At 35.7% G+C, this 26,981-nt stretch overlaps 1 protein-coding gene across 2 annotated transcripts in view; it reads left to right on the forward strand.

Moving 5' to 3' along the window:
• The window catches only part of sgpl1 (sphingosine-1-phosphate lyase 1), an 87,192-nt gene extending 61,181 nt beyond the window's left edge, over positions 1-26,011 (forward strand). For both annotated transcript variants that reach the window (XM_028794350.2, XM_028794351.2), the window contains exons 8-14: positions 1,120-1,228; positions 4,853-4,951; positions 7,039-7,185; positions 11,899-12,137; positions 18,613-18,759; positions 20,937-21,057; positions 23,098-26,011. In XM_028794350.2, coding sequence (XP_028650183.1) covers positions 1,120-1,228; positions 4,853-4,951; positions 7,039-7,185; positions 11,899-12,137; positions 18,613-18,759; positions 20,937-21,057; positions 23,098-23,238 — 1,003 coding nt within the window. In that variant the 3' untranslated portion in view covers positions 23,239-26,011. The remainder of the gene's footprint in view (positions 1-1,119; positions 1,229-4,852; positions 4,952-7,038; positions 7,186-11,898; positions 12,138-18,612; positions 18,760-20,936; positions 21,058-23,097) is intronic.
• Positions 26,012-26,981: the final 970 nt, after the last annotated feature.

Raw genomic sequence — 26,981 nt, forward strand, 5'->3', positions numbered from 1 at the left:
GTGATGGGAAGACTTCAAGCTGCAGGTTTGACAGGTCAAGTGGCAGTAAGAGTGCAATTGCTAAAGTTGCAAAATAAGGGGCTTACCTGGGCCAGGAACTACTGAGAGACTCGATGTACTCCAATACTAAAGCACATACAAATAAATAACAGGTGATATGGATATAGCACAGAAGCAAAAGTTGTGATACCTGTAGAAACTGTTTTCATCAACTTTTCAAGGGTTAATTAACTTCCTTTCTTAATCTTTTGACTGATTATTTGTGTGTGTGTGTGTGTGTATGTATAATATATGTGTATATGTGTGTGTTTATGTGTATACACACTTAAAATAGTTGATTAAGAAGGATTTTGGAAATTGTACAAAAAAGTAGTTTGTGATTCATGTACATGCATTGTAAACTTGCTTGTTAATCTATAAAATTAATTGTTTTCATGGAAACTTAGCTCAGAGTTACAAATTCCACAACAGCAATAGTGGATTTTCATTATCTTTTTTTAATTTTAACTTCTCTCTGTTTCACATGTAACCTATTCAGCTGACAGCTTTTTTTTCAAGCAAGTTGTTCTCTTTCCCCACTCCAAGTTTTTCCCTCCATTAATGCTTTCATTTCTGGTTAAAATGGTAATTCTATATAATTCCTGCATGTTAGCTTTGCAGATTAGGATTTGCAAATGTAAAGGCTATATTATTTGAATAAACGTTTGTCCCGTTTTGTGTATTTTATTTATATGCAGGACAATTTAAAAATATTTTATTATTGGTATCTAGGCCAGAAGTGTGAGAACAATGTTGATTATGTTAAACAAAATAAAATAATGTTGCTTAATATCTGTTGGCTCTTAGAAACTGCAAATTATTCACATTTTTTAGTATGTGTGTCATTAAAGGTTTACAGAAAAACTATTGGTTAACAAAGTAAAACGTTTGGAAGTTTAACATTCTAAATATAAGGTATCATACAGGATGGTAAATTTGTTGGGTTTTTTGTTCCTCTCCTAAGTAATATATTTTTTTTTCACAGACATGAATCTAACCCTTTTATAGAATACAGTAACTGTTCATTCTACCTAAGTATTTCATATTCAAGTAACCATTTTTCAACTTCTTGTGTTTTAGCGTGGCTCCAGTCAGTGCTCATGCAGCATTTAATAAAGCTGCTCATTACTTTGGAATGAAAATGGTTCATGTTCCTTTGGACAAAAATACCATGCAGGTGGATGTAAAGGTACTTAGTTTCAATAAATTCTTTTGGTGTAATATTTTAATTCATTTTTGGCCATTGTGAATGTATATAATGTATATAATTTACTATAAGTATTATCATTGGTCTATAAATGCAAGTGTATTGTATCTGGTGTATCGTGAACCTTGTGACATATTTAAGATCAGCATGGATCTGGAAGATTAAAGATTATAGACCACAGTCCTGCTCAGAGAATGCAGGCCTAAAATTCATGAGGGTAGGTATTTCAGGTGAAATATAAAAGCTGTGTATTTATTCCTTTTACATAAAAGAATGAACAAAGCACAGCTTTATAATTCTTAAATGGGTAGAGCACAATATTTAATCATGGGAAGAATGCTATATAAATAACATGTATTATTGTTGTTAGGGAATATCACAATTGCAGAATTTTTGCATTTGATATCCGTATTAGTGAATTTGCATGATACTCAATACCTTTTTAATACCACGGCACAGAAATAACAGCTGTCCCTTTCACAGGCTTTTTAGTTAAAAGTACCACCATTATTCAAGTGGATAATATTGATGCTTTTTACGTAATAGAATATAAAATATAAAAATACTGAAAGTAACAACACATTTAAAATAATGTTGTATCAATAGGGTAGCTCCCTAGCGGTCATTTAAGTAAACTAGTACAGTGGAACCTTGGTTTACGAACGTCTCGGTACACGTACAACTCGGTTTACGACCAAAAAGTCCGCCAAACTTGTGCCTCGGTTCACGACCACACACTCGATATACGAACAAACCAGTTTCCCTTTCGGTTTGTGTGCGCCGATGATTTCCGCACGTGTTGCATTGTTCTCGGACGTGCGTGCTTTCACTGTGAAGTCTTTGTGCTCAATTTCATTTCCCTTCCGGTTCGTACACACCGATTACTGTATTTAAGCACGTGTTCAGCCTCTCCGTGTTCATTGTTCTCAGTCAGACGTGTGTGCTTTACCTGTGAACTCTTTGTGCTCTACAGTATTTGTGTGCTTTTGCAGTTAACCTTCTAAGCAAGTGAAGAGTGGTGAGAAGAAAGTGTTGCAATGTTACTTCTCTCTTTTTTCAAATGTTCATTCTTTTCCCTGTGCTTAAAACTCATTTAAAAATTGTGTTTACAGCGATCGGGTTGTAATGCTTAGTTGTGAACTCCTGCAATGTTACTGTCTTGGTTGGCTTTTAAATAAAGTTCGTATTTGTTCAAATGTTCCTTTTTTCCCCCCTGTGCTTAAAACTCATTTTAAAAAAAAAAAAGTGTTTATACATATACAGTGATCGGATTGTAAGGCTATAGCGCGAACTGCTGCAATGTTACAGGGTGGGGGGGGGGGGGGCTTGGGCTCACGTGCTGCAGAGAGAGAGAGAGAGAGGAGGGTGGGGCTCGCGTGCTGCTGAGAGAGAGCCAGCCTGCGTGTGCAGCTGAGCAGGGAGCCTGGGTGTTTCTGTCATTGTTATTCAATGTTTTTACATTAGTTTACTATTACACTGTGCATTCTATGGTGTAATTATATATAAGTGTATATATTATATATATATATATAATATATACAGTATATTTGTGCTTAAAAATCTTTAAAAAAATATATATTTACATACAGTTTGTATGGTCTGGAATGGATTAATTGTATTTACATACAATCCTATGGGGGAAATTGCTTCGGTTCACGACCAAATCGGTTTACGACCAGAGGTTTGGAACGAATTATGGTCGTGAACCGAGGTTCCACTGTATTGGCATTCATAAATGCCAAATTACAATACAAGACTTAAATTTAATTTGTGATGGACCATTGAAATTCCTCCAGTGTAACAGTAAATTAGGGGATGTTATAATCTTGGGGGGATTTCAGCATAGAGTTTATAATCAGTGATATCATCATCGACTACCTGATTTATGTTATGTGCATAATCTAATTTTTTTCTTTAACATTTTCTCTCCAGTATATAAAAAAACACTGCTTAAAATCAGTATTAAAAATAAAAATACAGTAATCCCTCCTCCATCGCGGGGGTTGCGTTCCAGAGCCACCCGCGCGAAATAAGAAAATCCGCGAAGTAGAAACCATATGTTTATATGGTTATTTTTATATTGTCATGCTTGGGTCACAGATTTGCGCAGAAACACAGGAGGTTGTAGAGAGACAGGAACGTTATTCAAACACTGCAAACAAACATTTGTCTCTTTTTCAAAAGTTTAAACTGTGCTCCATGACAAGACAGAGATGACAGTTCCGTCTCACAATTAAAAGAATGCAAACATATTTTCCTCTTCAAAGGAGTGCGCGTCAGGAGCAGAGTCTGTCAGAAAGACAGAGGAAAGCGAACAAATCAGTAGGGCTGTTTGCTTTTAAGTATGCGAAGCACCGCGGCACAAAGCTGTTGAAGGCGGCAGCTCACACCCCCTCCGTCAGGAGCAGAGAGAGAGACAGAGAAAAAAATCAATACGTGCCCTTCGTGCTTTTAAGTATGCGAAGCACTGTGCAGCATGTCGCTTCATGAAGCAGCTGCACAGAAGGTAGCCAACGTGAAGATAATCTTTCAGCATTTGTAGACGAGCGTCCTTATCGTCTAGGTGTGCGAACAGCCCCCCTGCTCAATCCCCCTATGTCAGGATCAGAGAAAGTCAGCGCAAGAGAGACAGAAAAGTAAGCCGGGTAGCTTCTCAGCCGTCTGCCAATAGCGTCCCTTGTATGAAATCAACTGGGCAAACCAACTGAGGAAGCATGTACCAGAAATTAAAAGACCCATTGTCCGCAGAAATCCGCGAACCAGCAAAAAATCCGCGATATATATTTAAATATGCTTACATATAAAATCCGCGATGGAGTGAAGCCGCGAAAGGCGAAGCGCGATATAGCGAGGTTTTACTGTATCTGAATTAGTGACTTGCAAGATTTAAATTTAATTTAAACAAACTCTTTTAAATCTGTTTTTCTAACGCCTTGAAAATGTGATTTGTTACAAAATCCCTCTGTTAGGTTTGCAACATTTGCTATTTTAAGGTTTATGTTTGAATCATTAGCTGGTAAAGAAAAAAAAAATCCTAAAAAGTGGTTTTTAACATGAGTCAAACTGATTTAGCTTTCAAATGTCACAAACTCCAGGGGCTTTAAGTATCCAAATATGTATGTTTTTTTTTTTTTTTACATTTGTCTTACTTCAAGGTTTCCTGTGTGAAATCAGACTTGTCAGTTTTACATTACTCCACTATTCAAGATCTCTTGTAAAAACAGCCTTTGTTATTAAATAAGTGATCAGACTTTGTTACTGTCTAACATGTGTACAAATCCAGAATTAGAAAATTAATGGACTATTTTTTTGTATTCAGTATGATGTTTTGCCTGTATTATAATTGTAACTGTGTGTCTCTGTGAAAGATATCTGTATTCAATCAGAGAATTAATGCAAAGTCTCCATTCCTTTATTAGGACTATAAAGAATATGGTATTAAAAAGCAAATAATCTCGCCATCTACAAGTTAACATTACATTGCATTTTTTACATGATTTCTGTATTCAGTGCTAAAGAGATGGCTATACATATGTCATTAAATGATGGCAGCATGAAAGATTAATTATGCTCATTTGTGATGAAAATTTTCCTTATTCAATGTAGATGATGAAACGAGCAATCTCAAAAAACACAGCTATGCTGGTATGTTCTGTTCCCCAGTTTCCCCATGGAGCAATAGACCCAGTTCAGGATATTGCAAAGGTACAGTTATGTTTGTTTTTTTTTTTTGTTTGTTTGTTTTGTTTTTTTCATGCTTAACACTTAACACAACCTCTTAAACCCCTTCATCATCAATGTCTGTGTGGGCTGTACATCTACCTTCTGGGTTTTCTTTGGATTCTCTGGATCCCAAAAGTGTGCATGCTGATTTAATGTTGACTCCTAATTGGCCCTGCAGTGTCCCATGCATTAGGTGGGTTTCTGCCTTAGGCCCAATGCTGGTTAACTAGTCTCAATTTTCCTATGACTATGAAAGGAAAAAATGCTATTAAAATGGTTGGTAAGACTCCATTGAATGCTCGCCTTACTGCTTGTATGCATAGTTTTTTTTTTTTTTTTTTTTATTGAAATCTGGACTGTTAATCAATGAATGAATGGGAGATGCAGGTATTCAATTCAAAAGAATCAAATTATGGGAATATTCCTTTCGTTTTTATGATAAATGCTGCCTTTTGTAGTGTTAATAATATTTTAGAAAAAAATGCATGTTTTTTGCACATTTTCATCATATGACTGGATAATGAACATGTGGCGTATCCATAAGAGTAACATGAGAATTTTTTCTTTTTTCCATGAATGTTTTTCACATCATTTGTCGTTGTGCAGCACAGGTCACCAATAGGATTTATTATGTATATCAGTAGATCCTCCTTACCACCCTCTCTGATCTTGGCATCACTGGGACTGTCCTGAGGTGGGTTGAGTCCTACATCTTGTGCAGATCCTACCATGTGTCCTGGCATTGGAAAGATGTTTAGGGTACACCAAGCAAGTACGAGGGTGCCCCAAGAATCAGTACTAGGCCCACTCCTTTTCTCCCTATACATTTCGTTACTGGGCGTTATCATCCAGTCCCATGGTTTCTGTTATAAGTGCAATGCTGATGATATACAGCTATACCTCTTGTTCCCTCCAGAGGACAACATGGTATCAGCTAGAATCTGTGCTTGTCTCACTGATATTGCATCCTGGATGAAGGAACACCATCACCTGCTCAACCTGGCAAAGACGGGTCTATTCAGCACCCCATCTCTGTTCAGCTTATCACTAACACCTGCCTTGTCGACACATAACCTTTGGGTAGTGATTGGTTTTCTTTCAAGGACCATGCTGATATAGTCTCTTGATCTTGCAAGTTCACTTGGTGCTATGTCTGCAAGATGAGACCATATCTGATATAAAATGCAGCATATCTCCAGGTCTAAGCTCTGGTGTTATCACAGCTGGACTACTGCAACTGTCTGCTTGCAGAACAACCAGCATGTATCACCAAGCTGCTGAAGATGATTCAAAATGAAGCAGCATGTCTTTTGTTCAACCAGCCAAGATGGACACACGTCACACCTTGCTTGAGTTTGCTACTCTGGCTTCCTATAGTGGCATGTATTAAGTTAAAATCGTTGATTCTTGCCTAAAGAGTAATCAGTGAGTCTGCACTTATAAATATGGAGACACTTGTGACGCCCTATGCTCTTTCACAACCACTTGGATCTTCTGAAGAGCAGTGTCTGGTGAAGCCAGCTTTGCATGGTGTCAAATCTCAGTCTTCATGTGTAGGTCCTGGCTGGTGGAATGAGCTGCCTACCTCCATTCAAAACTTTTGACTCCCTCAATGTGTTCAATAAGCATTTGAAGACTCTCTTGATTGGTGAATTTCTGTCTAAGTGATAGCTGTTAGTTTTTGTAAATCTGGGAATTGTAACTAGGTTATTTTCTATTGAGATTTGCACTTGTGGAAATCAATTTTGTACCATTGTCCTTTAACACCTTTTCCCAAAGAGTCTCCAGAATGTTACTTGATTATATTGACTTCTTTTGTAAGTTGCTTTGGATAAAATCATCTGCTAAGCAAATAAATGTAAAACTATATCAACTTGTTTCTTATTCTGTATGAAAATGATTTTTTTTTTCTTGGCCATCACTATACATGCAATGACATATAGAAAAATTTACATTTTGGGGAGATTATTCCTTTAAGATTACTAGTGCTTTAGACAAGATGAAAGTGAAAATGCCTCTAATGTTCAGAAAGATTAGTAATTAAGTTATTTTATTTTATTTTTTTTCAGCTTGCTGTAAAATACAAAATTCCCCTTCATGTGGATGCGTGCCTGGGTGGATTTTTAATAGTGTTTATGGAAAAAGCAAACTACCCCTTACCACCTTTTGATTTTCGAGTCAAGGGTGTAACAAGCATCTCGGCCGACACTCATAAGGTAATGAAAAGGGAGGAAGTGTTTTTGCAAAGCACTGTCTTTATGGCTTATTGCTTTGTTAGAAACTTCTCTGCATTTTGTCCCTCATTTCAGTTTAGTCAATTTGGTGAGTGGGTGGTTAATCATACTCTAATCCTCAGGTTTAATCTTTGTTATTGTCTGTTTGATAAACATATCTAGCAATGTAGTAAAAAGAAAGGAGCCAAGAAAAAACATCAGCTGGAAGGAATATAGTTTAGAAAATAAGAATCTGTATCCTGACAGGCTAATACAGTATTTGTAACATAAATGTGAAGTTGAAATGAGTAAAAATGGGAAAATAATTACTTCAGAGTGACTCTAGATGACGAAACAAACATCAGTAATAATGAGAACTGAAAGCAGCGGGCACCAATTGGATAATTAAATGAGTGCTTTAATCTGAAAAGGTGTTTCAAAATATTCTAGTTTTCCTAGTGCATGATTTTTGCTTTGAGTTTGACATCCACCCCAGACTTAGAGCAGTTTTTCATTTTTTTCATTTGTGTTATTCCTCCAGCAATGTTACCTCATATGTTAAACTGTTGATACACAAGTGGAAGTTAATGCTAAATTTACTGCACAATTCAAAAGGTGACTTCTGTTGCTTGTCAATGAACATACTAAGATGGCATGAATTCTCAATTAAGAAATACAATAAGCCCATCACTTTTTTAATATCCTGCAGCTCTACTTAAGCTCCAGATGTCTGTGTTTTGAATAGAGTTACATCTACAGTACTGATAGGAAAAATGGACCAAATAAAATATTTTACGTTGTTATAAATTAATAGAATGTCAGCATGGTAGCACAGTAGTTAACACTGCTGCTTTATACATCTAGCATCCTGGGTTTGAATCCTGTTCTTGCATCCTGTAATTGGGTCCTGCACGTTGGGCATTTGTAAGAGAAGAAACAAATTAATTAAATACCCATGTAGAAGATCTGACTTCATAGATTTTAATATAGTCAGTTAAAGTCAGATGTGCTAAAGTCTAATAAAAATCCTACAGCTGATGGCATTTTTTCAGTTGTACTGAAAGATCTCAAGTATAAACCTTTCTTAGGTATTTTTGAGCAGTCAGAGAGGAGAAGTACCAAATGACTGGACAATTGCAAACGAGTCTCTAATCGAGATTTATTGTTCTGTAACTACCAGGATGAACCAGCAGTACAGTGTTAAGTGCTACTGCTTCAAAGTTCCAGATGCCCAGCTTCAAACCCAGTTACTGCTGTCATTGAGTTCACACATTTGTTTGTATGGATTTACTGTGGGTGATTCTTTTTCCTCATACATCTCAAAGATCTTCATGTTAGGTTAACTGCTGTTTTTAAGTTGACCCAGTGAAGATGTGTATGGGTTTGTCTTGCAGTGGACTGGCATCTTATTTGTTATTGATTCCTGGCTGATGGAATAATGGATAACCGTATTGTGAGACCAGATCTTACTGTTGTTCTCTGAAAACTAAATTATTGAGAAGTGCATTGTCCATTTTTTTTAAATAAAAGTGACATGCACATGTGTAAACAATGTAGTTATAAAGTAAATGAGCAGCAAATTGCATTTTTTGTATGGTTGATCAGACATAAGAAAAAATTAACTACTTTTGCTTCTTCAGAATTAATGTTAAAGTTTTAAATTGTCCAACTACTATATTTTAAAATAACAATGTTTGATAAAGTTAATGGTAAACACATTTGTTTAGAGTATTTTTATTAAAGTATTATTTAAGTTAATTTTATTCAAAGTTATCAAGACATGACCACACTTGTAATGAGAAATGTATTTAAAGAAAACTGTTAGATGTAAATGTGTGTGGTAATGTAAGCTTCTCCTAGTCAGTGAAACCCTAATAAGCCTTCTCTGTGGAGAGCAGATTTGAAAAAAGGTAATATATTAATGTAGATAATTAACATGGTCAGGTATAGTCTCCCCATTGTTTATAAAGCTTGATCCCAGACAACAAAGAATGAAGAAATCTTTATCTTCATATCTGCTTAGAAGTCCGCAGCATGATGTAGAAGTGTACTGTAATGACAGTTTGGTGCAGGTTATGAGATGTTAATTATTTGCTTATGTCCGTAAGACATTAGCACACTACACACTACCTTTAAGTGCAAAGCAAGTATTAGTAATGGAAGAGTTTTGTTTGTGAAGTTTACTACGACTTAGTGGAAGCCAAATATACTCTTAGGAAAAACTGCATTAATCCTGATATGGCCAGAAATGTGCCCCTCTAAAATGGGGTTCTTAAACTGTTTAATCTGAGGTCCCAAAATTAGAAAAACATACTGGGACCTAAAAAGAGGATTATTACCATAATGACAGCTGAACTACACATAGGCAAATTATAATGGTCATATAATAAAAACCATAAATGTTTATTTCCATTCAGGCATATTTCTCACATGAATATTGCAGGTACTAAAATAGAAAAGTGGAAAGCAAACATTGTTAGTAAAATAATAACAATTATTCAAAACAGTTAATAGATTCCCGAAGTATATCACTGCCAGTATAAATGCTTGGTGTAGGCTTTAGTAAAGCTCAGAGAAATAAGTGCTTCTTTATAATTGGTGATGCAGAGGGCTCAGCTATACAGTCTGTCTCACCCTTCAGATATTTTCTGGTGTTCTTATAATTCTCAGTGTTCAAACAAACACATCTTTCACAGCACGAGTAGTTTTAAAGTGTTTTGATAAATTTCAATAGTGTTAAGAGAATGGATTCACCCTCACTGTGATACTTTAAACTTGATTCAAAATTTCCTTTGCATCTCAGTTTCAGATTTGGATTCAATGTGTGCTATAATGGCAAAACATGCAATGAGTTACTGACCTGTTGTCCATGGCCTTTAGCATACAACACTGCCACAGTACAATATTTACCTCCACCTTATTGACTCACTCCTCCCACAACACCCCAAAAAATCATTACATCTTTAAGATGTACATGTTATTTTCATTTTGACATTTCAAACTAGCCCCACAGACCTTTCACCTCCCAAGCTCGGAAGGGTTGAATCACAGTTTACTGCACAAGCTGATCTGTTCCATTCTTTGCTTGTCAGTCATCTCAGTTTGATTGTTGCATAGGTTGTGTGAGGAGTGATGGTATTCTTGTCAATATATCTGAATATTATAAAACTATAAGCAATTGGCTTCAGAGGTATCCTACAAAACTGGATCTTAGTTAACTGGCAGGTTACAAAAGTACAGGTAAGAAGAGAATATTCTATGTAGCACCACTAGAAACATGACAAAGAAGATGTACAAATTTAATTGCTGTACATCGTGTTTGACACACATATAAGAAGCTGGGACTGGACAATGATATTATGATAATTACTGATAATTACAACATTTGGTTAGCTGCCCTTCTTAATTTCATCTAAAACCAGAGGTGTTACTCAAAGATGAGAGGACATGTCCGCATGACCAAAGAGGCAGACTTTTGTCTCTTAATTTACATCTTTTTGAAGCAGTGCTCTCAAAGAATGGTTACCTGTTTTAATATAAATAGTAATTATAAACACATCGATTTTTTTGAAACACAAAACTAGGAGGAGTGTGGTAATGTTCTTGCCATATGACTAAGGAGAGTTCCTGAGTATGAGTTACAGTACAGCTCAAAGCATGAGAAAATGTGATCAGGGGTTAATCAGAATATTCATATTTTGCTGTTTTTATAATTCAATTCAGACATGGTGAATGAAAATCAAAGATAATTGTTTTTTTTTTCTTGCCAGAATTTGCCCCATTTGTTTGTTTGTTTGTTTGTTTGTTTTTTCCTTCTTCTTTGACTTTTCAGAATGTCCTGTCTATTGTTACTGAGCACTGGGAGTTACTTGTTGGATGTCTTGTTGCAGATGTACAATAATGAAGTTTTTAATGCTGCATTGAACTAGGTTCAATTTCCGGTCCAATCACTGCAAGTGAACTTTGTTAATTTTTATCAGTGTTTTTTCTGGGAGCTCCAGTATCCTCACACATCCCAGAGATGTGCATGTTCAGTTTGGACACTAAACTGCACAATCGTGATCTAATGTGGTTGTGTGCATTAATATACACAACGAGAAATTGCAGTTCTTTCCACAGCTGATTTCTGCATTAAACCTACCAAGGCCAAGATTGGCTCAAGCTGTCTGAAAAGCTGCATTTGATGTAATGGGTACAGAAACTAGTCATGTTGTCATTTATTTGCATGCATTTCTGATGGAAGGTATTGTTTGCATACCACACAAATTTTGTGGCCTGTTGTTTTATTTAGGGTGTTATTCTGTTTATATTGATTTTATATATGGCTATCACCTCAAAATGGATTGCTGGGGGGTTAAACTTGTGGTATGACCCTCCTATTGCCCAGTGGGGGCTGGGGGTCTTGTGGCCCCGGAACCCCTGCAGATTTTTTTTTAATTTCCCCAGCCCTCTGGATTTTTTTTGTTTTGTTTTTGTTTTACTTTATTCTTTGTTGCTTTAGTATTGCCTAATCTTATTTTTATATAATTTTTTCTTTCTTCCTCTTGTAACGCACTTTGAGCTACATCATTTGTATGAAAACGTGCTACATAAATAAATGTTGTTGTATGACCCTCATATTAAAATGTTTTTGAGGGTTAATCTTATATTGAAAAACTCATGGGATTTAACATTAAGGCAGAATACTGACTTTTTTTTTTCTTTCCTTATAAACAGTATGGCTATGCACCAAAAGGCTCATCGGTAATACTCTACAGTGACAAAAAAATTCGGCACTACCAGTATTTTGTGGCAGCAGACTGGCAGGGAGGAATTTATGCATCTCCAACCATTGCTGGCTCACGGCCTGGGGGAATCATTGCTGCTTGTTGGGCCACCATGATGCACATGGGAGAGAGTGGATATATTGAAGCCACCAAGAAAATTATTAAGACAGCAAGATACATAGACGCTGAGTAGGTTTTCCTTACCACTTTGTTTATATTTGAAGCCTGTGTTAAGCAAGTGCCTTGGAGCAGTGAGTTCCAATTTCAGCCCTCAACCCCCCCAACTCTGCTTATTTTTGATTGGTAATATATGGATACAATTAAGGGAGCACATTACACAAAAAAAAGTTGAATGAATTGGAAAATGACAAAAGAGAGTTAAGAACTTAAAACTTTGGTAAAAATAAATATTTCTAGATTTCTGATGAATGAAAATCTCACAGTACTGCTGTTTCTTTCTAAATGCAGAATATAAAAAAGACCAGCTAATTAAACAGTGACATTTGTTAGTAAAGTTATTTGCAAATTGTGAAACTGCTTGGAGCAAATACCAGCGGAGAAAGGTGTCCTTGGAACTTATAAACAACTGCCTTAGAGGAATGTTTTAAAAGATACAGTATATTGAAATGACTCATGCAATAACATAGGCTGTTTTTACAGTAATTGTCCAACAGAAAAAAATGACCTACTTGATGCTTTTAACTGCAGATAGTGTTTGCTTTAATATACAACTTTTCACTTGTTGTCCTGAGAAGTTATTAGGTGAATATTTAAATAAACTTAATTGAAGAAAAAGGCACTGAAATGGAAAGCTAGTTTAAAAGTGAAAAGCAAGAAGGGCAATGCCAGGAATACCAATCTATTGTTGTGTAACATAAGTGTGGGTAGTTTTGGATAGATGGTATCTGTGTGTGAGGTAATGGTCCTGGGAGGAATTCAGCTTCAAGCATAGACTGCATAGAAGCCTGTTCTTTAAAGAAATAGTGGTGTAAGGGGTAATCTGCAAGCATAGCATGTAGCTGTCAAAATTTGAGTGAGGATTGCTTTGGAGAAAGTAGGCATGTTTTTGTGTTCATAAAATTTACTTATGAATGCTTTAAAATCACTTCAGTTTTTGTTTCTGTCCAGCGCCTCTGAATTACCGGTATGAGAAAACCCTAAAACCCCTACATATGATATACTGCTGAACTTATCTTGATGTCTTGTTATGCAAGACATCAAGCATTTTGGGGTTTTCCCACTGTTCATTATCCTGTAGATCCAAAAAATCAATTTTTTTGGCCAATATTTTGATTTATTTCATCTACTGATATACATATAATGTCTTTACTGGCTTCTCTGCATTCATTAGTTAGCCAGGGTAGATTGGAAATTTCATAACACCAGAATCTGATGTTTTGAACAACAAAACCTCAGTTATAAAGCTCTAAATCTGGATATGCCATAGCATTTTTATCTTTAGGACAACGAATTGCACAATGTCCTAAACAGGGTTTCCTATCATTGTAGTTAAATTTGGATATCATAGGTCTAACTTTGGACCAGTAGTTGTTGGGGAGGGAGAGGGGAATAATTGACTTTGCAAAATTAAATTAGTTCCCTCATTCATCTTTGTCATAGCTTTACAAGATGGGAGCAACATTTTTACCAATGAAATAGTTACTGGAATGGTTATCTTAATAAATAAATAAATGAAAAAAAATGTGGCGAAGCAGAACCTGTAACAAGAGTAGCAGAGCCTTTCAGAAAGTATAAAACCGTGTCAATAAAAGAGTAACTGTATACTATGAAATTTATCCATAGCAAAAAGTCTAAAAGCAGCAGGGCAAGCTGAACATACAGTAGGGAAAATATGTATAGAATCCATCAACATTTTTCTCAATAAATGTATTTCTAATGGGGCTATTAACATGAAATTTTCACCAGGTAACAACCCAAGTAATCAACACATACAACGAAACCGAAAGAAATAAGTCCATAAATTAAATTATGTCTAATAAAGTGGAGTGACACAGATAATAAGTATTGAACACACTTACTGAAATTTATTTAATGCTTAGTAGAAAAGCCTTTGCTGGTAATGACAACTTAAAGATGCCTCCTGTATGGAGAAACTAGTCGCATGCATTACTCAGGTGTGATTTTTGGCCCATTCTTCCACACAAACTGTCTTCAAATGTGGAATGTTCCAGGGGCCTTTTCTATGAGCTCTGATCTTCAGTTTATTCCATAGATTTTCAATTGGATTCAAGTCGGGTGATTGATTGGGCCATTCTGGCAGCTTTATTTTCTTTCTCTGAAACCAATTGAGAGTTTCCTTGGCTGTGTGTTTGGGATCATTGTCTTTGCTGAAATGTCTACCCTCGTTTCATCTTCAGCATCCTGGTAGATGGCAGCAGATTTTTATAAAGAATGTCTCAGTACATTTTTCCATTCATCCTTCCTTCAATTATATGAAGTCTGCCAGCAGGTTGGTATGGTGTTTTTGGGGTGATGTGCAGTGCCATTTCTCCTCCGAACATGGTGTGTGCAATGACATCCAAAAACTATATCCTCCCAGTATTGGCTTGTCCAAATGTTGTGCAGCAAACTTTAAACAAGCTTCAACATGCTTTTTTCTTCAGCAGTGGAGTCTTGCACAGTGAGCATGCATAGAGGCCATGGCAGTTGAGTGCAATACTTATTGTTATCTTTGAAACAACTGTACCTGCTAATTCCAGGTCTTTCTGAAGCTCTACGCGAGTTGTCCTTGGCTCTTGGACAACTCTTCTGATTATTCTTTTGACTACTTTGTCAGAAATCTTGCGAGGAGCACCTGGTCATGGCCAGTTTATGGTGAAATGATGTTCTCTCCATTTCCGGATTATGGCCCCAACGGTGCTCACTGGAACATTCAGAAGTTTAGAAATACATCTGTATCCAATGCCATCAGTATGTTTTGTAACATTAAGGTTGTGAAGGTCTTGAGAAAGCTTTTTGCTTTTACCGATCATGAGATTTTTCATGTGTGACACCTTGGTAATGAGAAGTCTTTTTATAGGCTATTAATTATAATAAAGTCCAGCTGCAGTCAGGTCAGTTTTAGGCCTTGGACGGATTCAGTGACCTGAGACATTCTGATGCCCATAAGATGATGCTCCTGTCAGCTGCATCACTTTTGACTCCACCCACTTTCCACGCCCCCACCCCTTGTGTTTGTGGTATACTTTGTACTAAATGTACTCTTATAGTAATGGTGGCAAACTGAATGTGTGTGTGCAAAAATATTTATAAATTAAAAAAAAAAAACCTTACTATTACTGTTGTGCTAATGTAATAAATGTCTCTTCGTAGTTGCTGCAAGGTCGCGAGCCATCCCCAATGGGCATGCAAAGTCGCTCAGCTAACAGAAGGTCTTAGCTGGGTACCTCAAACGATTACTTTATATCTCTTTGTGCTTCTGAGGGTGAGTGCATCATTACTCTGGAGCATAAACTCTGCCACAATTAATGCATCATTAATATAAATATTCAAATTTTGTACACCAGTAATAATACAGTACTAATGATATAACACAGAGAGGACCATAAAGACAGCACTCTAAAGAGCTCCTAAATGTCTGGTGTGCAGTACAGTAATCCCTCGCTATATCGCGCTTTGACTTTTGCGGCTTCACTCAATCGCGGATTTTATATGTAAGCATATTTAAATATATATCGCGGATTTTTCGCTGGTTCGTGGGTTTCAGTGGACAATAGGTCTTCTAATTTCCGGTACATGCTTCCTCAGTTGGTTTGCCCAGTTGATTTCATACAAAGGACGCTATTGGTAGATAGCTGAGAAGCTACTCAATCAGAGCATGTATTACGTATTAAATAAAACTCCTCAAATATATTGTGAGCACGGGGGCTGTTCACACCCCTAGAGGATACGGCTGCTCATCAAAAAACGCTGAAAGATTACCTTCACATTTCTCCCTTCCTTGCTGGGCTTACATGTGGTTGCTTTGTTGTGCGATATGCTTCCCGCACTGTGATTCACATACTTAAAAGATCAAACAGCACCTATTGATTTTTGATTGTTTGTTTGCTTTTCTCTCTCTCTCTCTCTCTCTCTCTCTCTCTCGCTCTGACATTCTCTGCTCCTGACGGAGGGGGTGTGAGCAGGGGGGCTGTACGCACCCCTAGAGAATATGGATGCTTGTCTAAAAAATGCTGAAAGACTACCTTCACATTGCTCCCTTTTTTGCTGGGCTTTCTTGCAGCTGCTTTGTCAAGGGACATGCTTCCTGCACAGTGCTTCGCATACTTAAAAGCTCGAACAGCACCAATCGGTTTTTGATTGTTTGCTTTTCTCTCTCTCTGTCTCTGACATTCTCTGCTCCTGACGTGCACTCCTTTGAAGAGGAAGATATGTTTGCATTCTTTTAATTGTGAGACAGAACTGTCATCTCTGTCTTGTCATAGAGCACGTTTAAACTTTTGAAAAAGAGACAAATGTTTGTTTGCAGTGTTTGAATAAAGTTCCTGTCTCTCTACAACCTCCTGTGTTTCTGTGCAAATCTGTGACCCAAGCATGACAATATAAAAATAACCATATAAACATATGGTTTCTACTTCGCGGATTTTCACCTTTCGCGGGGGGTTCTGGAATGCAACCCCCGCGATCGAGGAGGGATCACTGTATTGCATATTTTGACTGTTTACACAAATTATATGATCTATTTGATTCAGAGTCTATAATAATATGTACAGTTAATTGTAGCTGAGTGCAGCATATAAGTTATTCTTCTTTGTCTTCTTCCTTAGCATTTCCCATTTTTATATGGGGTCAACCTTCTGATTACCAGTGTAGATCCTTAGCCACAGAGCCACTACTCCGTTGAGTACAGCATATAACTAACATATTAAAAAGTGCAGTCTCATGAATGAGACATGGCAAACACAGATATAAAACATGTACTATAAAATACAAAATGTTAAGATATTTTGTTCAATTTGTTTCTAATATTTGACACCAAAACAACTGCTTCAGATGTAGAACTGAAAGACCTTGATAGTTTAGAAGTTTAATAAATGCTGAATACACATTTGAGGTCAGGAACTAAAGGGAATTGAAGTTGTAATATAGGTGTCAGTTCACCAGCGAAACAGGGGAATGGCTCCAGAAGGGGGTGTCAATTTATGGACCTCATAGTGGCTGAAGTGCTCGGATCTGTCCAAGGCCTAAAACTGTCCTGACTGCAGATGGACGCTTCTCATCAATTAGGACTAAACCAGCTGATATTAATTTGCACTGATAGGGGACAGGGTAGCTTTCTAAATACTGACAAGATTTCAGAGGGTTTCTTGGCTTTCCATGCCTTTTTGCTCCTTCTTTTCTTCATTTGTTAAATACTTTTTCCCTGGTGTCATTCCCCTTTATTTCACATAACTTTATTTATGGACTTATTTGTTTTGATTTCTTTGTATGTGTGGATTACTTGGGTTGTTACAGACATCTGGTGAAAATTTCATGTCAGTAGCCCTATTAGAAATATATCTACTGAGACAAACGTTTTCCCTGCTGTATCTTGATTTTGATGCCTCTAGCTCTGTTGGGCAGTTATCCATAAGTTCTTCAAAACTAATTAATACATCATAAGGCACAAAACTTAAAGATAAGAATGTTTTAACAGGCAAGCTAACCTTTTTGTTATTTTGTAAGGGTCTAATGAAGTAAGTTCCTGTACTTTTTTCAACAAAGATTGTCTGGGACAGAAAAAGCAGTGCACTAGCTGTGATGCTGGGAGGACGGTTTTGCTTTCTGGTAAACAATGAATTGTGAATACCTTGTATAAAGAGTAGAGTAGTATTATACCTAAAACATGCGCTCATTTGTCAGTGCAATTTTACTCCCACACTCTTTAGTTCTGCTGCCTAAAATCGCAGTGCATTTCTGTCCAGGAAAATTGTCACATTTTGTATTCTTTTACCAAGTGATACTTCTTTTATGTAAATTTTTACCAGCTCAAATACATGCATCAAAAACGCATATATTAAAGAATATTTTTTTAAGAATTAATTTTGGGGTGGGGACTAAACATATTAGGATGAGGAGCCTTGGCCACCTTTGATAGAAAATCGGCTGTTAAATCATATCCTAATAATTTTCAAAGCTGTCAACAGCACATCCTTACCCGTGATTCCACTTCCTTCTCCTTTTAAAGCAATTGTGCCATCTCCATGTTTGAGTCTTTGTTATACTTTTGTTACCATACAACATATACAATGTTACAATAAGTGTTATAGGTGTTGGTAAAAACACACATCAACAATTTGTGTTCTTGGCTAATGTGGCCAGCACAGGTTATAGGCTTTAGTTTACTATATTCTTCTTAATGATCTCAATCACATTATCACAGGTGTTGCCTTTGCTGCTTATTTATGCCCATTATTGGTTTTATTAAACTTTATATGTTGTGTTCATTAAGGTGACTTTTGATTTGTTTTTTTATATCAAGAAATTTCAGTTTTAAAATGATTCCATTTTCATTTATCAAGTATGTTTTTGTGATCAAATTTTTATTTGTATCAAGTGGCTTTTGGGTATATTACCTTCCTTTTTCACTTGTTAGTATTGTTGACATTTATATAGAATTATCCAGTTTGTCTAATTTATTTGTTTGTTTGTTTGTATTTGACAGGTTGAGAAAGATGAATGGAATATTTGTTTTTGGAAAGCCTGAAGTTTCGGTGGTTGCTGTTGGATCCAATGTCTTTGATATCTTTCGTCTATCCAACTTACTCACCAGCAAGGGATGGAACTTAAACACACTACAGTTCCCTTCAAGGTGAGTCAACACATAACTTGGAAAATATTTGCTTATAAATTTAACTGTAATATGGTAGTTTACAAGTGTATATATTTATATTGAGTTTGTAGTGTAAAAAGATGTCTAGCTGTCCAACTGTTAATTCTCTGCCTTAAAGGATAAGTTCAATATATTTCTCCATAATAATGGTACCTACTAATTTGACACATGATTTTTACATTCTAAAGTAAAGCATATTTTATACATTTAAAAAAATAAATAGCCCCATCTTGCCTTTTATAATGGAGGTGAAGGGTACGTAAGAAAAGCTTTAATATTTACCAAATACATTCATTTTTCAAGCCAAAAATGTTAATAGTATTGATTTGTGTCTTGAGATTACATACATATTGCAAAACAGTGTATCCATGTCATTTTACAAAAGAGAAAAAGCACATATTGTTATGGCATTCGGCCATTTTAAAAGAAGAACAGCTGTGCACTTTACTCTGCCCTTTGGCATATTTCAAGGTCAGTAGCATGGATTTACCTTGGAAAGTCCTAGCCAAGTGCCATTATTGACCATGGTTTTAATGCCCAGTTGTGAATTACTGACTCTGTTGTAGAGTCAAATTGGAAAACTGAAAAAGACACACTTTCAATCACTTAGTATATTCTGTCACTATGCACAAGCTTTTTCATTATTTTGCAAAGATATTCCCTACTGGTAATGTACTCATGTGAGAGAGAATATGGTAATGACCCAGGATATATGTTGAGAAAGAGGAATATGAATTAGCTACATTATTGTGACTGCTGGTGAGGTGGCCCTAAAAAGCACTTTCTGGTTCCTACAGTGGCCACTTCCACCATGTGGTGACACATGCTCCCAACTGCTTCATCCTTTTGCATGCTCATGCACACCGTCAAGCTCTGCCTTACCCTTCTCACCCAGGGTCAGAGGCAACCTGTATGCATTAGAACTGGTGGACTGTAGCATACAGGAGACATGTTCAAAGTGTTCATTAAGTGCTACATCTGTTTGTGCCCCCCTGACTACCCCCAGAGGCCCACTGGCATTTACAGACCTTCTTTTATGCCAGTATTCTCCAGGTAGCACACCTTTCCTGCTTTTACACATAGCACCAGGGTTTGCATGTTGTCCTCATGTATTTATGGATTAATTGGTTTGAGTGCCAGTGAGTTCACTCACACACATACGAATATATGAAATTTGACAAAATGAAAGGAGACCATTCAGTCTGTCAAGCCCATTTGTTTAGGTAATAGCTAAGCTGTCCTGCGTTGTTTTATTACCATATCCTCAGCATGAATTACACATCACAAATAATGTCGATATTTTGTGGCACTTCAATCTGATTTATCACACACTCTCATTTTTTTTATCATGCATGTGCTGAACACATCACAGAAATTATGACGTTCATGTGGCTTGGCTCTTTTAGAAATCAAAGGATTTTATTAAAAATATAAAATGTCATCAGTTCACTTCAGATGTATTGTTATTTGTACAAAGTACAAGGAAACTCTTACGTATTCTTTTCACCATGCTGCCACGAAACCTATGTAAAGTAACAGCACAGAAGGTAATGGATGAAAAGTGTGTGCCATTTAGCAGAAACTAATCCTATGATTGGACCATGCATCTGTCTTATTACAAGCCAAGGCAGTACATAACTGTTGAAAAAATAGAATTGCAGAAGCAAAAGTAGGATTATAAACAGAATATAACTTGGTACTAAGGGTGTGTTGAGATTGTCATAACTCCACCCATGACAAAGGCCATGAGCAGGCTGGCAAGCGCAAACAAGCGTGTAGTTAAAATTAATTTTAAAAAAGATGATAATATAGACAATGATTGTGAGTAAATAACTTTGACTTGAAAAAAATACTGAACTTATCCTTTAATGCAAGTCTTTAAGTTCTGCATTAATGTTGCGCCCATAAAAACACCTTTTTTTTTCTTCCTCACTAAGCAAGAACATTTAAACAAGCATCATAAATTGTACCTCTTCTTTTTTTCTATACTGAATAATATCCATCCACCCATTTGCCAACCCGCTGAATCCAAACACAGGGTCACGGGGGTCTGCTGGAGCCAATCCCAGCCAACACAGGGCACAAGGCAGGAACCAATCCTGGGCAGGGTGCCAACCCACCGCAGACTGAATAATATGATTTTGTTTATTTTATAGCATTCACATATGTGTGACATTATTACACACACATGCAGGAGTTGCCCAGCAATTTGTAGAAGATGTTAAGAACTCAGTAAGTGAGATTATGAAAAATCCTCTGGAGAAAACAACTGGAATGGTGAGTAATTACACCAGTATTCATGTTTTTAAATTTCTTTTCATAGAAAGGGTTTCATTTGCAAATATTTGATTCTGCACTACTGCAAAATCACACATTCTTTTTTTTTCTTTATTCTGTAGCCCTGACCTAAAGAAGTGTATTTGTTGTAGATTTCACAGGGCACTTTCATTCTTCAGGGACATATGTGGTCTATAGTCTCTTTTGTGGATAAGCAACTTTTAAAGATTATTTATCGTTTTAGATTTGCTATTACATTTTACACAGTTGAAATTCAGGCCCTCTTTACATCTTTATTGTGTTTTTCTTTCTGCTATGATGTTTAATTCCTTTTTCAACTCTGTAAAGTTGTTTAGAAATTAATATTTCATTCTAGTAGGTCAGTTTTCCCTGGTTTTCTATGTTTCCTATAATAATCCTTTTACAGTCGTTTTATTGTCTCTACTAAATTTTAAATAAATTATTTAGTTGTATTGAATGTTGTGATGCTCATACAGTAGGCTTCAATGTGGGGCAGTATTAATCTATGCTAAAGAAGAGCAAATATTATTAAAACATCAATGGAGGGAAACAAATTCTAGTTACTCGTGATGTGTAATCCACAAGTTAGTTATCCGGTCATTCCCTCACTATCTCCAAAACACACAGTTCTGCTAAAATATTGTTTAATAATTACATCCTGGAAAATCAAAACAGTGCATAGGTAAAGTGTTTTCAGACTAATTCTAGCTTTTATGTTGAAGACCGGGCTCTTGACCAATGAATGAGAGGAAAAGTGGGGCATTAAAACTGAGTCAAGTACAGTTTATATTTCTCCAGTGTCATATTAAAAATGCTGTATACTGCAGCTCAAGAAGGGCTCCCCAATTAGGAAGGTGAGCTTTTGGAATGGGAATCTGAAATTGGTTGATTTAAAACATTCTTACATACTGGATATGTTGCAGATTATTCATAGATTTTCCACACCAACATAAAAAGAATGGACCTACTTTATATAACAATTATTATGGAAATACACTGCCTGGCCAAAAAAAAAGGTCACACACTCTAATATTTCGTTGGACCGCCTTTAGCTTTGATTACGGCACGCATTCGCTGTGGCATTGTTTCGATAAGCTTCTGCAATGTCACAAGATTTAGTTCCATCCAGTGTTGCATTAATTTTTCACCAAGATCTTGCATTGATGATGGTAGAGTCTGACCGCTGTGCAAAGCCTTCTCCAGCACATCCCAAAGATTCTCAATGGGGTTAAGGTCTGGACTCTGTGGTGGCCAATCCATGTGTGAAAATGATGTCTCATGCTCCCTGAACCACTCTTTCACAATTTGAGCCTGATGAATCCTGGCATTGTCATCTTGGAATATGCCTGTGCCATCAGGGAAGAAAACATCCATTGATGGATCCATTGAGTTCCCTTCGCATTGTGCATGTGAAAATGCTCTTACTTTCACTATTAAACATAGACCTGAGTTCTACTGTTGTTTTTCTTCGATTTGATTTCACCAAACGTTTAAGTGATTGCCGATCACGATCATTCAGGATTTTTTTCCGGCCACATTTCTTCCTCGAAGACGATGGGTCCCCACTATCCTTCCAGTTTTTAATAATGCATTGGACAGTTCTTAACCCAATTTTAGTAGTTTCTGCAATCTCCTTAGATGTTTTCTCTGCTTGATGCATGACAATGATTTGACCCTTCTCAAACCGACTAACGTCTTTTCCACGACCACGAGATGTGTCTTTCGACATGGTTGTTTAAGAAATGAGAAGCAACTCATTGCACCAGTTGGGGTTAAATAACTTGTTGCCACCTGAAAGATAATCGCCCATGCAGTAATTATCCAATAGGAGGCTCGTACCTATTTGCTTAGTTAAATCCAGGGGGCGACTTTTTTTTTTTGGCCAGGCAGTGTAACTAGAGTATAATAGAAATCACTAAGCACTATGGTGAATTGAGTATGTTAAATATAGTCAGCTTCTACTTCAAGTTAAATGTTTTGTTACTAATCTGTTTTGTTGTTCTAACCCCCTTCATTTAGGGTGCAATCTATGGAATGGCACAGTCAATTCCTGATCGTTCCTTGGTAACAGAAATATCCTGTGGATTTCTGGACTGCCTGTATAGCACAGACACAATCTGTGTGGATAAGCACATGAATGGCTCAACTGGACTCCAATGACCATTTAGTAGCACTAGACAAGTAGGGCCTCAGTTATTAAAGTACAGATGTGTTTAATTTTTTAAACTTTCATATTAATTTTATATTTCCTAGCTTGATGTTGGAAACCACTAATGTATCACTCCAGAGATGATATGGTTTGTTTAAATTATTATGTAGTAAGTGATGCCTAAGCAGCTGAGCTAAATTTAATTATTTCTTTACTTCTTTATAATTAAAAAAAAAAAAAAAAAAAGGTTTACGACTTTCAGTGGTTTTTATAATAATTTGCAATGAAGCAAGATATATGTATATTGAGTGTGCGGTCTTTTGTTGTAATTTATATTTAAATAGGTTAATTATTATTCACATTACAAGTAAATTGGACCAAATTAACATTTTACCATTTCTAAAACCACTAATGTTTTTATTCTGACCTTTATACACATAAAGAGTATATGGTAGATGTTTAAATTGCACATTTGTTTTTATATTGGAATAATCTTAAAAAAGGCAGGTTTTGTTTTTTTTGTTTTGATTTTTTTTTTCTTCCCCCTTTTCTCTCCCAATTGTCTCAGGTTTCCTAGGGTAAATGCTCAGTTTTGGGCTATTTCATTTGTATTTAATTACAAATTATTCACTTTATTTTGTCATTCATTTCCTGTGTACATGTGCTAATGATGTAGTTATTCATTTCACAAATAACTGAATGCTAATCTAAACCTGGACCTGATTTATATTAGCAGTCACTCTTAAATAAGTATACACTTGAATGTTTTGAAGATCAATAAGCAGAAATAGCTAGTAAAATCATCTGCTTTCTAACAAAACAGAATAATTTTTATAAAGGATGATGTGTGCTTGCAAATGCGAAGAACACAATCAAACTGCTATTTCCCACATGTGATCTTTGAGAGTTTATAGTACTGTTGCTTTGTTAATCATTTTTGAAGTTAATCACAATATCTTCTAATATTTATTAAATCACTATGTTACTCTGATAAAATAACAAAAGTAACTAAAATGATGCCATCTGAAACAATAGTTCTCATCATTTCTCAAGCTGATATCAAAAGCAAAATTTGAAAACCAGAGATCAAAGTTACTGTAATGGATGCTGTATACATAATGCCAGGAGACTTCAACATAAGTATATGATGAGATAAGCCAATTAATTATTGCTTCAGATATTTAACAAAAATGTCATCCATAAAGAACATTTGAAAGGGTTGCAGTGGGTGGAGTTCTGGCTAATATGGGTAGGAGAGAACACTAGAAATTCACTTTTTTATTTTTTTATTAATGAATTAGGCTTGTTAAAGATTTTGTATGACCTTAACATACAGAAAATGTTAGGAACTCTTGGAAACTGTATTATTTTGTATATTAACACAGTATTGGGTAATTTAAAAAAAAAATGCTTTACATTAGAAATTCTGTACAATATTCATTTAATATAGACAACATATCGTGCCTTACTATACTGTAGGTAGTCAGGATCATTTATTATTTGATACATATTCTACAGCATACGTGAGATTACAAACTATATTGCGACTTTGTTAACTTTGAAGTTAATACATTTTGGCAAAAAGTGCAGTGAATTTTAAATACGGTGCCTTTTTTTAGCAATTAGTTTTCAGTGTAACAGTTTCTTTTAACAGTTTTTTGTTCAGTTACATTTACATTCTGTTATAGAGTTGTACAGCTAAGTGCACTGATCCATACATTGAAAATAATCAATCATAATAATTGTTTGAATTCCTTTTAAGCCATTCTTTTATATAAGGTTATTTGTAAAGGATCCATGATAAATGTAAGTTTCCCATAGAAAACACACACACTGTTTCTACCAAAAAAAAAAAAATTTATAACTAATAGAATTACCTAACAAGGTGTTTATTTAATTTTAAAGAACTGCATTGAACTCCTGAACAAACATTAAAGTTTATTTCTTAATGAGAAATGCACTGAATATGATTAGGCCTTCTTCAATTAAGTGTAATTAAGGAAATACTTATATTTATAGTTGCATTCTGTCAGATAACATATTTTCGTAAATATTTTCTATAATGTTAATTCTGTGTAACTTTTTTTATGGGTCTGCTTTATATGTGAAAAGCAACTCAGGACTTTACATTCTGGTCATTTTTTTAAAGAGAACTTTGCTACTTTTTATGTTCAAAGAAAGGATTTATGTAACATTTTCTTATTAGTTTTTCAGCTCACAGACAGTTATTTTAAAGTTTTTCTGTTGAGAATTCAAAAAGAAAGTGACTTTTTGTTGTTCTATACCATGAACTGTTCTGCTTTTTGACGTGACACTGTCCCATTAGTTGTTTAAGGTGTCCAGAATAGAGCAAGAGTTTATTAATTCGGTTAAAACACCTTTAAGCCAATGTCTTTTAATTGTTACATTAAAATGTGTTCATAATGATCAAAATAAATACATTATTTAAATATTGATATGTTTTAATTTTTTTCTATCATCACATGGTCTTTGTTTTATCTTTTGGATGTGTGAAAAGTTAGGCCTTTCCGGGTTAAAAGCTCCTGGCTTTGTACTTTGTCTCCTGTTGATTTTGCCAAGGCCCACTCTTGTGGGCTTCAAGCCTCGCTTGACTGTGAGATCAAGTAACGTCTTTTTTTTTTTCTTTTTCCCCCCTTTGTGTTGACTAGTGTTCAGATCTCAAAAATGCCGTTGTTGTTACAAAGTAGTTAAACTATTTTCTGTGTCACTTAAATTCTGACAGTTTTGTGTTTCAAATAAACTATTATCCACTTGGCTTTTTAATGATTTTTTTTATTTTAATTTTGCACTTTTATCTTTTATTCATCAAAAAAACAAATTTTAAAAATGAATCTTTTAAAATTAATGGCATAGTGGTTAGCAATTCTCCCACACAATGCTTGATAATTGAGTTTGAATTGGTACCCAGGCACTACCTGTGTGAAGTTTGCACATTTTGTCAGTGTATGTGTGCATTTTTCCTCCAGTTGCTGCCGATTTCATCCCTAATTCCAAAAATGTGCATTTTGGGTTGAGGTCTAACTGCACTTTCCAGTATTGTACATTGGAAGAGGTTTGATGATATTGTGGTTTCTATCACAAGTAAGGAGAATCTCACCAGATATACAACTAAAGTACATAACCACAGAAAATAAATGTCATACAGCAAAGGTGGACACTTCCAGAAATAGTGGCAGCTGTTTAAAGACATGGGATCTGAGAGGCTACTGGGACTGTATTTCTAGCAGGAGCTTTTGAGTTCTTTTAATCCTGTTCCTTCTGTGAGAAACAAATTGCTATGAACAGAAAAGTTTCTGTTGAAATACTGATTTTTTTATGTATTTTTTGATGCTAAGCAAATCTGAGGCTTAAATGGGTTAAAATAGTATGGACCCTTTTAAGCAACACAGGCCCCACAACTTTAACTAGATAATTATGTACATTTATTTGAACACATACTTGTATGGCATAAGCACACACTATCTTGTTATAGTAATGCTTTTTCTTTGTGACAGGTAAGTTTAAAGTTAGCAGATGTGTGCATCCAAGATGCAAATGACAGGTAATCGACAAATTAATTTACTTTGGCTTGATTGAAATAAGTGAAAGAAAAGTAGAAGGACATGCTGTACTAAGTTTTGCTGCTTTTAGCTACAATATACTCCTCACTCCCCTGCTATCTATATTACTAAACAACAGTTGTATAATATATGCACGGATGCCAGATGCCGGATGCACCGAAGCGCATGCGCAC

This window comes from Erpetoichthys calabaricus, chromosome 2, assembly GCF_900747795.2.
Source record: "Erpetoichthys calabaricus chromosome 2, fErpCal1.3, whole genome shotgun sequence".
Taxonomy (NCBI): Eukaryota; Metazoa; Chordata; class Cladistia; order Polypteriformes; family Polypteridae; genus Erpetoichthys; species Erpetoichthys calabaricus.